The sequence below is a fragment of the Aythya marila genome, assembly GCF_965140915.1.
Source record: "Aythya marila genome assembly, contig: HAP1_HAP1_SCAFFOLD_115, whole genome shotgun sequence".
Classification (NCBI taxonomy): domain Eukaryota; kingdom Metazoa; phylum Chordata; class Aves; order Anseriformes; family Anatidae; genus Aythya; species Aythya marila.
The window spans coordinates 1-12,255 of NW_028137356.1; the positions used below are offsets into that span (position 1 = coordinate 1).

At 64.7% G+C, this 12,255-nt stretch overlaps 1 protein-coding gene across 1 annotated transcript; it reads right to left on the reverse strand.

Moving 5' to 3' along the window:
• Positions 1 to 157: 157 nt before the first annotated feature.
• Positions 158 to 2,322, reverse strand: LOC309890870 (coiled-coil and C2 domain-containing protein 1A-like; the record flags this gene model as incomplete). The annotated part of the gene is made up of 6 exons (XM_082785268.1): positions 2,309 to 2,322; positions 1,704 to 1,762; positions 1,543 to 1,597; positions 1,337 to 1,434; positions 1,200 to 1,256; positions 158 to 277 (listed from the first exon to the last, which is right to left on the reverse strand). Coding segments are annotated over exons 2-6 (375 nt in total), but the record flags the coding sequence as incomplete, so codon positions are not given.
• Between the last annotated feature and the right edge of the window lie 9,933 nt (positions 2,323 to 12,255).

Below are 12,255 nucleotides of genomic sequence, written 5' to 3' on the forward strand. Positions count from 1 at the left end.
GGGTGAATTTGTTTTTTTGGTGTGGGTTTGCATTTTGGGGGGTGGATTTGTGTTTTTGAGGGCGATTTTTTTTTTTTTGTGTGGATTTGTGTTTTTTGGGGTAGGTTTGGGGGTTTTTTTAGGGCCGGGGGGGGGGGGTTCCCGGCCCCCCACTCACCTTCAGCCCCTCTGGTAGCGCCGCAGCCGAGCCCCCCTCCCCGGTGCTGCCGACGGCCGCCCGGTACTGGCCCACCCGCGCCGCCAGCGTCGCCTCCAGCCCCGAGCGGTCCTGGGGGGCCTGCGGGGTCCGAAATGGGGGTGGGCACCACGGGGGGGCACGGGGGGACGGCCCCGGGGTCCCCGGGTGGGATTTTGGGGGGTTCCAGGCTTAAAATTGCCCCCACGAGGGGAAGGAAGTTAAGGGAAATGACCCAAAATGACCCAAAATGGGGTTGGGGTTTTCCCCAAGGGGATCGGGAGTGGGGGTGGGCACCCGGGGGGGGCACGGGGGGGACGGCCCCAGGGTCCCCGGGTGGGATTTGGGGGGTTCCAGGCTTAAAATTGCCCCCACGAGGGGAAGGAAGCCGAGGGAAATGACCCAAAATGACCCAAAACGGGTTTGGGGTTTTCTTGGGGACGTGGCTGGGGATGGGGGGGACACCGGGGGGGCACAGGGGGGTGGTCCCGGGGTCCCCGGGTGGGATTTGGGGGGGGTTCCAGGCTTAAAATTGCCCCCACGAGGGGAAGGAAGCCGATGGAAATGACCCAAAATGGCCCAAAATGACCCAAAATGGGTTTGGGGCTGAGCCCCCGTGCAGTGAGGGGGGGGGCTCGAACCTGATGGAAAAGGCACAAAACGACCCAAAAATGGGTTTGGGGTTTCCCCCAAGGGGGCTGGGGTCACAAACCCAATGGAAAAGGCACAAAATGACCCAAAACGGGCGCAGGGTTTTCCCCCAGAGGGACAGGGGCAGAAAAATCCCTAAAAACCGGTAATTTGGGGCCGGCTCCTCCGAGGCCAAATTGGCCAAATCCCCGCGTTTTTGCCCCCATTCTGCCCCCCGGGGCGAGGCCGGCAGAGCCCCTCCCAGCAGGAAAAGGGAATTTCTGCTCCCTGCCCCCCCGCCCGGCACCTTTTTGGGTCAGAATCGTTTTTTTTTTTTTTTTCTGGGGGAAAAACACAAAAAAATGAAAACGGGGTCAGGGAAACGCCACCAAACCTGGGGGGCTCTGGGGGGGGGGGCGTCCTCCTCGCCGAGCACCTCCTGCAGCTCCGCCTGCAAAGGGGGGGGGGGCTCGTTAGGGGTTAATTAGGAGAGGGTGGGGCAGTTAATTAACGAGGGGGGGGGCTCCTCACCATCAGGTCTTCGTCGTCTTCGTCTTCATCCTCCTCCTCCTCGGGGTCCCGCATGCAGAGCGCCGCCAGCCTCTCGATGGCCTCCATGGGCAGGGGGGCTGCGGGGACCGATTTGGGAGGTTTTCACCCCAAAATTTGGGCCGGTTTGGGAAAAAAAAACAGCTTTGGGGGGGTTCAAAAAATAGCTGGGGGGGGCACTCGCTCACCTTTCCCCGGGGGCTTCGCCTCCAGCTCCGGGCACGGCTCCGGCACCAAACCCAGCTGGGGGGGGGCAAAGGGGGGGGGGTCGTTAGCTCCGGGGGGGGCTCTGGGGGTCTTGGGGGGGTCCTCAAGGGGTTCTGTGCCCCCCCCCCCCCCCCATACCCACCTGCCTGGCGGTGCCGCGGCCCCGTGGGCTCGGGGAGCTGCTCATGGGTCCTTTGGGTGCTGGGGGGGGGGGGGCAGGGGGGTTACGGGGGGGGGCAGAGCCCCTCCTTACCCCCCCTGCTGGGGGTCAGCTTTGGGACCCCCCCCGGTGGGCTCCAGGAGCCCCCTGCCCTGTAGCCCCCCCCCCCCAACAAATCTACCCCCCCCCAAAACCCCTCGGGCTGCTGTCCCTGCCCCCCCCAGGGGATTTGCCCCCCCCCAGACCCCCTCAGCCCCCCCCCCATGGGGATTTATCCCCCTCCCAGCCCCCCCAATGGATTTAACCCCCCCAGCCCCCCTCCCCAATGGTTTTACCCCCCCCCAAAACGCCGCCTCCTGCCCCAAAGCCCCCCCCCATAGAAATTTGCCCCCCCCAGCCCCCCCCCATGGATGTTTCCCCCCCAAACACCCCCCTGCCCCCCGCCCAATGGCTTTTACCCCCCCCAACCCCCTCCCAGACGCTGCCTCCCGTCCCCAGCCCCCCCCCAAGGGGCTTTTCCCCCCCTGTGCCCCCCCCCCAATTTATTTGCCCCCCCCCGGCCCCCCTTTTCCTCCCCCCCCGCTCACTTCCTGCTCCAGTCCCCAGCCCGCCGCGCTTTACGGCGCCGCTGTCGCAAAAGCGCCGCCCCCGCTCCGCTTTGCGACACCCCCGGGGACTACGACTCCCAGCACCCCCCGCGGCGCGCGCGGCGCATGCGCACAGAGGGGCCCGGCGCCAAAGAGGCGGGAAAAGGGCGCGGAAAGGGCGAAAACCGCCGGGTTTGGCCCCAAAAAAGTCCGGTGACCCCGCTCCGGCCCCCAGCGATGCCCAAGCGCTGCAGTGAGGGCCCGGCAGGTACCGGCCCCCTCCCACACCCCAAAAACGGCCCCGAAACTCCCGTTTGTACCCAAAACGACACCAAAACGACCCCAAAAACCCTGTTGGTACCCAAAATGGCCCCAAAACCCCCATTTGTAACCAAAATAACCCCAAAAACCCAACTGGTAACCAGAACGGCCTCAAAACTCCCATTTGTAACCAAAACGGCCCCAAAAACCCTGTTTGTGACCAAAACGACCCCAAAACCTCCATTTGTAAGCAGAACGGACTCAAAACCCCCGTTTGTGACCAAAATGGCCTTCAAACTCCCATTTATAACCAAACCAACCCCAAAACTCCTGTTTGTACCCAAAACGGCCCCAGAACTCCCATTTGTACCCAAAATGACCCCCAAACCCCCATTTGTGACCAAAACAGCCCCAAAATTCCCATTTATCACCAAACCAACCCCAAAACCTCCATTTGTAACCAAAACGACCCCAAAACTCCCATTTATAACCAAACCAACCCCAAAACCCCCATTCGTACCCCGAACAACCCCAAAACCCCCATTTTGAACCCAAACAGCCCCCAAATCCCCCCCCCCCACCTACCCCGCTTCATCCTCACCCCCTGCCGGTGACCTCGGAGGGTCCCGGCGGGGCCAAAATCCCCCAAAACCGCCCCAAAACGTGGGCACGGCGCTGGCGGCGGGGCCGGGCGGATCGGGGCCGAAGGTCGCCCGCCGCCGCCCGCGTTTTATGGCCCCGGGCGTTGTTGCTCCTGGGCGGCCCCAAAATCCCCGTTTTTCCCCCCAAAACGCCCACCCGATTTTTGGGGTCCCCCCCTCCCCGGTGATTTCTCCCCACAGGCGACCCCGAGGCCAAGAGGAGCCCCCGGGGGGGGGAGGCACCGGGAGCAGGATGGGACCAGGAGGGGCTCAGCACCGGGACCGGGGGTCCTGAGCCCACCCCGAGGTGATGGGGACGGGGATGGGGGGGGGCTGAGGGTGGGGGGCTCCACAAATGACTGATTTTGGCATTTTTCAGCCCAAAATGTGTCGGGATGGCAGAACCAGATATAGGATGGGATCTGGCACAGGAGGGGCTGAGCACCGGAACCGGGGGTCCTGAGCCCACCCCAAGGTAATGGGGCTGGGGGTGGGGGGGTGAGGGTGGGGGGCTCCACAAAGTACTGATTTTGGTGTTTTTCAGCCCAAAATGTGCAGGGACGGCAGAACGAGATATAGGATGGGACCTGCCCCAGGAGGGGCTGAGCACCGGAACCGGGGGTCCTGAGCCCACCCCAAGGTAATGGGGCTGGGGGTGGGGGGGTGAGGGTGGGGGGCTCCACAAAGTATTGATTTTGGCATTTTTCAGCCCAAAATGTGCAGGGACAGCATCACTGGGTGCAGGATGGGACCAGGAGGGGCTGAGCCCCGGGACTGGGGGTCCTGAGCCCACCCCGAGGTGACGGGGACGGGGATGGGGGGGGGCTGAGGGTGGGGGGCTCCACAAAGTCCTGATTTTGGCCTTTTTCAGCCCAAACGGTGAGGAGAGCGCGGCCACGGAGCGCGGGGATGGAGCCCAGCAGGTGAGGCCGCCCCCGCCCCCCCCCCCGGGGGGAAAATGGGGTAAAAACGGGGAATTTTGGCAGCGGGGGCGCATCCTGCCTGCAGGAGGGAGCCGCAGCCCCCGGCCCAGCCCCCAGGCTCAGCCCCGCCGGGACCACCGCACACGGGGACCCCCCCGGGGGGCTCTGCCCGGAGCTGGGGGGCACCGCGGGCACCGCGACCAGTACCGGGACCGGCACCAGCACTGGAACCGGCACCAGCACTGGGACCAGTACCAGGACCAGCACCAGCACCAGCACTGGGACTGGGACCAGTACTGGGACCAGCACCAGGACCAACACCAGCACCAGTACTGGGACCAGCACCAGTACCGGGACTGGGACCAGCACCAGTACTGGGACCAGTATCAACACCAGCATTGATCCCAGCACCAGCACCAGTACTGAGACCAGCACTGGCACCGGCACCAGCACTGGTACCAGCACTAGCACCGGAACCAGTACTGGTACTGGCACCAGTACCGGCACCAACAGTGACCCTGACACCAGCATTGATCCCAGCACCAGTACTGGTACCAGTACCAGTACCAGCAATGATGGCAGCACCAGTACTGACACCGGCATTGACACCAGTACCGGCACCAGCACCAGTACTGGGACCAGCACCAGCACTGGCACTGATACCAGCACCACCAGTACCGGCACCAGCACCAGCAATGACTCCAACACCAGCACTGGCACCGGCACCACCATCACCAGTACCGGCACTTGCACCAGCACCAACACCAGCACCGAAACCAGCACCACCACCAGCACCAGTACTGGCATCGACCCCAGCACCAGTACTGGCACCAGCACCACCAGTACCAGCACCAGCACCGAAACCAGCACCACCACCAGCACCAGTACTGGCACCGGCATTGACACCAGCACCAGCAGCGACACCACCACTGACCCCAGCACCAGTACCACCACCAGCACCACCAGTACCGGCACCAGTACCACCACCAGCACCAGTACCAGCACCAGTACCACCAGCACCAGCACCACCAGTATCAACACCAGCACCGATACCAGCAGCACCACCAATAGCACCACCACCAGTACCACCAGTACCACCACCAGTACCACCACCAGTACCACCACCAGTACCACCACCAGTACCACCAGTACCACCACCAGTACCACCAGTACCACCAGTACCACCACCAGCACCCCCCAGTCCCCGGATACTCCCGGCCGTCACCGCGCCGAGGCAGCCGCCAGCACCGAGCGCCTGAGCACCCCGAGACCCCCGGGGGGGGGCCGGGAGGAGGCCGAGGAGCCGGGACCCCCGGGTGCTGCGGTGCCGGGGGGGGCGAGGGACACCCCAAATTGTGACAGCGCGGCACCCCCGCAGGTAACACACCCCAAAACCCCCCCGGGGGGGGGCACGGTGACCCCCGCGCCGCCTCGAGCCCTCCCCAAAACCCCTCCCGGTGTCCCCGACACCCCCCCAGGGTCCCCCCGTGAGGGTCCCGGAGCCCCCCCCCGGGGAGGACGCCACCGACGTCGTCCGCGGCCTCATCCTGGAGCTCTCCAACCTCAAGTAAGGGGGGGGGGAAACCCAAATCGACCCCATTTTTTGGATTGGGGGGGGCAAACCCGAATCACCTCCATTTTGGGGGGGCAATCCCACATCACCCCTTTTTTTTGGGGGGGGGAGGGACAATCCCACATCACCCCATTTGGGGGGGCAACCCCACATCATCCCTATTTTTTTTGGGGGGGGCAATCCCACATCACCCTTTTTTTTGTGGGGGGGGGGAGAGGGGAATCCCACACCACCCCCATTTCGGGGGGGGCAACCCCACACCACCCCCATTTTTTTGGGGAGGGGGCAAACCCACCTCACCCCACTTTTTGGGGGCAAATCCCATCGCTCCCATTTTGGGGGGGGGGGGCAATCCCACACCACCCCCACTTTAGGCCTCAAACCCCCCCCCCCAGCAAAACCTCCCCAAATCCCCCCTGGGGGGTCCCACCCCTGGGTGCCAAACCCCCCCCAAAGGGCTCCCAACCCCCCCTCCCTGAGCCCTCAGGGTTTTTGGGGGGGGGTCCCGGTGTGTGGGGGGGTCCCGGTGTGTGTGGGGGGTCCCTGCCCCCCCCCCCATGACCCCCCCCCGCAGCCGCCTGGCCATGGGGGCCCTCCGGGAGCTGGGGGCGCTGCGGGGGCTGCGGCAGCGCCGGAGGAGGAAGAGGAGCACGAAGGAGCCGGGATGAAGGCCACGGGGGGGGGGGGGGCTTTTATTGAGGGGGGGGGGCACGAGAGAATGGGGGCAAAATGGGAAATAATGGGGATAACAATGGGAAATAATGGGATAACAATGGGGGTGACAATGGGAAGTATTGGGGGAAGAACTGGGGATACTGGGGGAGAACTGGGGAAGAACTGGGGATACTGGGGAAGAACTGGGGATACTGGGGAAGAACTGGGGATACTGGGGGAGAACTGGGGGAGAACTGGGGATACTGGGGGTTAATGGGGGAAAACTGGGGGAAAACGGGGAAAAACTGGGAGAATGGGAACAATTGGGGGATAACAATGGGGATAATGGGGAATAATGGGGGAAAATGGGGGAATAACAACAGGAATAATGGGGGGGGAACTGGGGGATAATGGGGGAGAACAATGGGAGATAATGGGGGAAAAAGGGGGAATAATGGGAAATGTCCCTTTGGACCCGCAGCCAATAAAGTGACCTCAACAAAATGACCGAATTTGGCAGAATTTGGCAGACCCGAGCACGGCGCCGCCACCGCCCCCCCCCACCCCAAAACCGGCCCAAGAGCACAGCCGGGGCCGGCCCCAAAACCGCAGGGTTTGGCCCCAAAATGAGGGGTTTGGCCCCAAACTGTAAACATCCCCAAACGTCCCCAAACGTGGGGTTTATCCCCAAACTGTGAATGTCCCCAAACATCCCCAAACGTGGGGTTTATCCCCAAACGTCCCCAAACGCAGGGTTTGTCCCCAAACTGCGGGGTTTATCCCCAAACCATGAATGTCCCCAACCTGCAAACATCCCCAAATGTGGGGTTCATCCTCAAACCGTGAACATCCCCAAAGTGCAAACGGATTTTTTGGGGGAAAAACAGTGTAAAACCGGGACACCTGCACCACAAACGACCCCAAACCCCCCAATTTTTGGGGAAAAACAGTGTAAAAACATGACATCTGCACCACAAATGACCCCAAACCCCAATTTTTTGGGGGGAAAATGATGTAGAACTGTGCCACCCTCACCACAAACCCCAATTTTTGGGGGGAAAACAGTATAAAACCGTGCCACCCGCACCACAAATGACCCCAAAACCCCAATTTTGGGGGGGAATATGATATAAAACCGTGCCGCCCACACAACAAACGACCCCAAACCCCAAATATTTTGGAGGAAAATGATGTAAAACTGTGATACCCGCACCACAAACGACCCAAAACCCCCAATTTGGGGGAAAATGATGTAGAACTGTGCCGCCCTCACCACAAACCCCAATTTTTGGGGGAAAAACGATGTAAAACTGTTCTGCCCACACCACAAACGACCCCAAAACCCCAATCTTGGGGGAAAATGATATAAAACCATGCCGCCTGCACCCCAAACAACCCCAAACCCCCAATTTTTGGGGAAAATCATGTAAAACCATGCCACCCACACCACAAACGACCCCAAACCCCAAATATTTTTGGGGAAAATGATGTAAAACTGTGATACCCGCACCACAAACAACCCCAAACCCCAATTTTTTGGGGGAAAATGATGTAGAACCATGCCGCCCACACCACAAACGACCCCAAACCCCAAATATTTTTGGGGAAAATGATATAAAACCATGCCACCCGCACCCCAAACAACCCCAAAACCCCAATTTTTGGGGTGAAAACCCCCCTTTGCAGCCTGCCACCCTATGCCCGCGTGGCGGTGCCGGCGTAGACGGAGACGTATCCGGGGGGGGTCTGGGGGCAGAAGCGCCGGGTGTGCGCGCGGTCGCGGGTGGCCCCGCACTGGGGGCAGACGTAGCGGCGCAGCACCGGGCACTGGATGCGGCCCCGCGCGTCCCGCAGCCGGTGGGCGCCGTACACCCCCCGCGCCTCCCCGTTACGCTGGCAGAAGGCGCAGCACGGCGCCGCCGGGGGGGGGCTGGGGGGGGCTGGGGGGGTCCTGGCGGTGATGGGAGGTGCTGGGAGGGTCCTGCTGGTGCTGGGAGGTGCTGGGAGGGTCCTGGTGGTGATGCTGGTGGTGGTGGTGGTGGTCGTCATGGTGCTGGGGGGTGCTGGAGGGGTCGTCGTGGTCCTGGGGGGTGCTGGGCGGCTCCTGGTGGTGGTACTGGTGATGCTGGTGGTGGTCCTGGTGGTGCTGGTCATGGTGCTGGGTGGTGCTGGGGGGGTCCTGGTGGTGATGGGAGGTGCTGGGCGGCTCCTGGTGGTGGTACTGGTGATGCTGGTGGTGGTGCTGGTCATGGTGCTGGGTGGTGCTGGGAAGGTCCTGGCCATGCTGGGAGGTGCTGGGGATCTTGTGGTGGTGGTGCTGGTGATGCTGGTGGTGCTGGTCATGGTACTGGGTGGTACTGGGGGGGTCCTGGTGGTGCTGGGTGGTACTGGGGGGACCCAGGCCATGCTGGTCATGATGCTGGTCATGGTACTGGGTGGTGCTGGGGGGGTCCTGGCCATGCTGGGAGGTGCTGGGTGGCTCCTGGTGGTGGTGCTGGTGGTGCTGGTGATGCTGGTCATGGTGCTGGATGGTACTGGGGGGGTCCTGGTGGTACTGGGTGGTACTGGGAGGGTCCTGGTGGTACTGGGTGGTGCTGGGGGGGTCCTGGTGGTGCCGGGCACCCCTCGGTGCTGCTCCTGCAGCAGCCCGGCCAGCGCGGCCGCCAGCCCCAGGTAATCGGCCCACGGCTCGAAGGTGCTGTGCCCAGTGCCGAGCTCCATCGTGGTGCTGTGCCGTGGTGCCGCGGTGCCGTGCTCTGTGCCACGCTCCATCACGGTGCTGTGCCGCGGTGCCGCGGTGCCGAGCTCCATCGTGGTGCTGTGCCATGGGGCTGTGGGGCCGTGCCATGGTGCCCTGGTGCCACGCTCTGTGCCATGCCGTGGTGTCACCGTGCCACGTACCATCATGGAGCTGTGCCATGGTGCTGTGGTGCCGCAGTCCATGCTGTGCCGTGGTGTCACCATGCCATGCTCCATGGTGGTGCTGAGCCATGGTGTCACCACACCGTGCTCCATCACTGCGCCGTGCTCCATCCTGGTGCTGAGCCATGGTTCCCTGGTGCCATGCTCCATGGTGGTGCCGTGCTCCATGGTGTCACTGTGCCGTGGTGCCCCGGTGCCACGCTCCGTGCCGTGCCATGGTCTCACCGTGCCGTGCTCCATCCTGGTGCCATGCCATGGTGCCCTGGTGCCACGCTCCATGGTGCCCTGGTGCCGTGGTGTCACCGTGCCGTGCTCCATGGTGTCACCGTGCCATGGTGCCCCGGTGCCGTGCCGTGGTGGTGCTGAGCCCCGCGGTGTCTCCGTTCCCAGCCCCCTCTGGAGCCGCTGCGTCTGCCCCGGGGGCTGGGGGCGGCTGCGGCCCCTCCTGCCCCTCCCCCTGCTCTTCCTCCCCCTCCTCCTCCTCCTCACATCCCCCTCCTCTTCCTCTTCTCCCCCTCCTCCTCCCCCTCCTCCCCCTCCTCATCCTCTTCCTCCCCATCCTCCTCATCCTCCCCCCCCTCCCTCATCTTCCTCCCCCTCTCCTTCCTCCTCCTCCTCCTCCCCTCCCCCCATGGCACCCCCAGGTCCCCCCCTGTTCACCGCCCCCCCCCCCCCGGGGTGCCCCCACCATGCTGGGGGGGCAGCAGCACTCCCCTCCCCACCCCCAGCACCCAGAGGGGCACCCGGAGCCCCCCAGCACCCATGGGTGTGCAGTTCCCCCCCCCCAGCACCCATAGGGGTAGGACATGGCCCCCCCCAGCACCCATGGGTGCAGCTCGACCCCCTCCCCAGCACCCATAGGCACATGGCACCCCCCCCAGCACCCATGGGTGCACAGTGCCCCCCCCCTCCAGTATCTACAGGGGCAGGACATGGCCCCCCCGGCACCCATGGGTGCAGGTTTCCCCCCCCCCAGCACCCATGGGTGCACAACAACCCCCCCCCAGCACCCATAGGGGCAAGTCGCCCCCCCCCCAGCACCCATGGGTGCAGGATCCCCCCCCACAGCACCCATAGGCACGTGACAGCCCCCCCAGCACCCATAGGTGCCGCCCCCTCCCCCCCCCGCAGCACCCATGGGTGCCCCCTCCCGCCCCGGCACTCCCTGGGGGGGGGAGCCCGGGGTCACCTCAGGTCACCGGCCCCGCCCGTTGCCGGCTGGCCCCGCCCCTCCCCGCCCTGCCGCCTCTCATTGGCTGCCCGCGCGGCCCCGCCGCTTCTCATTGGTCAGCGCCGCGCCGCTTCTCATTGGCTGCCCGCCCCGCCACGACGGCTCCCATTGGCTGGTGGCCGGGCCCCGTTTAACCCCTGCGGGGCCGGGACGGATCCGGGGCGGAACCAGTTTGGCACCAGTACGGCACCAGTATGGGAGCGGTGTGGCCCTGGTACAGCGCCAGATACCAGTATGGAACCAGTTGGTACCAGTACGGAACCAGTTTGGCACTGGCACAGCACCAGGTATGGAACCAGTTGGTACCAGTACAGAACCAGTATGGAACTGGGATGGCAGTGGTTCAGCACCAGTGGGTACCAGTATGGTACTGGTACAGCGCCAGGTACTGGTGTGGTACTGGTATGGCAACAGCTGGTACCAGTATGGCACCACTACAACACCAATATGGCACCGGTACGGCACCGGTGTGGCACCAGTTGGTACCAGTATGGTACTGGGACAGCACTGGTATAGTACCAGGTACCAGTACGGTACTGGTATGGAACCAGTTGGTGCCAGTATGGCACCAGTATGGCACCGGTACAGCACTATTGTGGTACCAGTATGGCACCAGTACAGCCCCAGCACCATACATACCAGTGTGGTGCCAGCAGGGCACCAGCAGGACACCAGTAGGGCACTGGTTTGGCACCAGTACGGCACCAGTTTGGCACTGGTTTGGCACCATCAGCCCCTGCACCAGCACCCCCAGTCCCTCCCAGTGCTTCCCAGTGCCCCCCAGTACCCCCCAGTCCCTCCCAGTGCCCCCCAGTGCTTCCCAGTGCCCCCCAGGCCATGGGATCTCGGCCGTGCCCCGGTGCCCCCCAAGCACCATGGGGGGGGGGGGGTTGGGTGTGTGGGGGGGAGGGGCTGCAGGGGGGGTTCCGGGACCCCCTTTTTGGGGCCGGGCGGGGCCGGGGCAGCCCCGGGGGGGGGGGCGGGGAGGGTGTGGGGTGGGGGGGGGCGGGGGGGGGGCCCTGTGCTCAAAGCGCCTTTGTGCGGCGGCGCCGCGCGGACCCACCCAGGGTGACTCAGGCGCGTTGCTGGGCCCTGACTCAGCCCCCCCCGGCCCCCCCCCGGCCCCCCCATACCCCCCCCTAATTCCCACCCCCCCCCCCCCCCCCAATTTGGGGGTCCCACCCCAACCCCAGCGAGCACCCAGCCGTGGGGCACTGGGGTCCCAAGGGGGGGGCACTGGGGAGGGCGACGGCCCCACGGTGCCCCCCCACCCCCACCCCCTTCATCTCCAGGCCCCCACGGGTGCCCCGCTATGGGGCAGGAGAGGAGGGGGGGTGGGGGGTGGGGGGGGAAATGGGGGGGCCCGGGGGGGCCGTGCCCCACCCCGGTGCTGCCGTGGGGCGGCCGTGGGCGCCTGCCAGCCCGGTGCTGCCGGTGACTCACGGCCGTGACTCAGCCCCACGACAAACAGCGTCGCGAGGCAACGCCGCCCCACGGCCCCGGGGGGCACGGCCACACGGCCCCCACGGCCCCACGGACACGCTGCCCCATAACATTGCCCCATAGCGCTGCCCCATGGCATGGCTCCATGGCATGGCCCCATGGCACTGCCCCATAGCCCCACGGACACGCTGCCCCATGGTGCTGCCCCATGGCACGGCCCCATGGACACACTGCCCCATAGCGCTGCCCCATGGCACGACCCCACGGCCCCATGGACACGCTGCCCCATGGCACTGCCC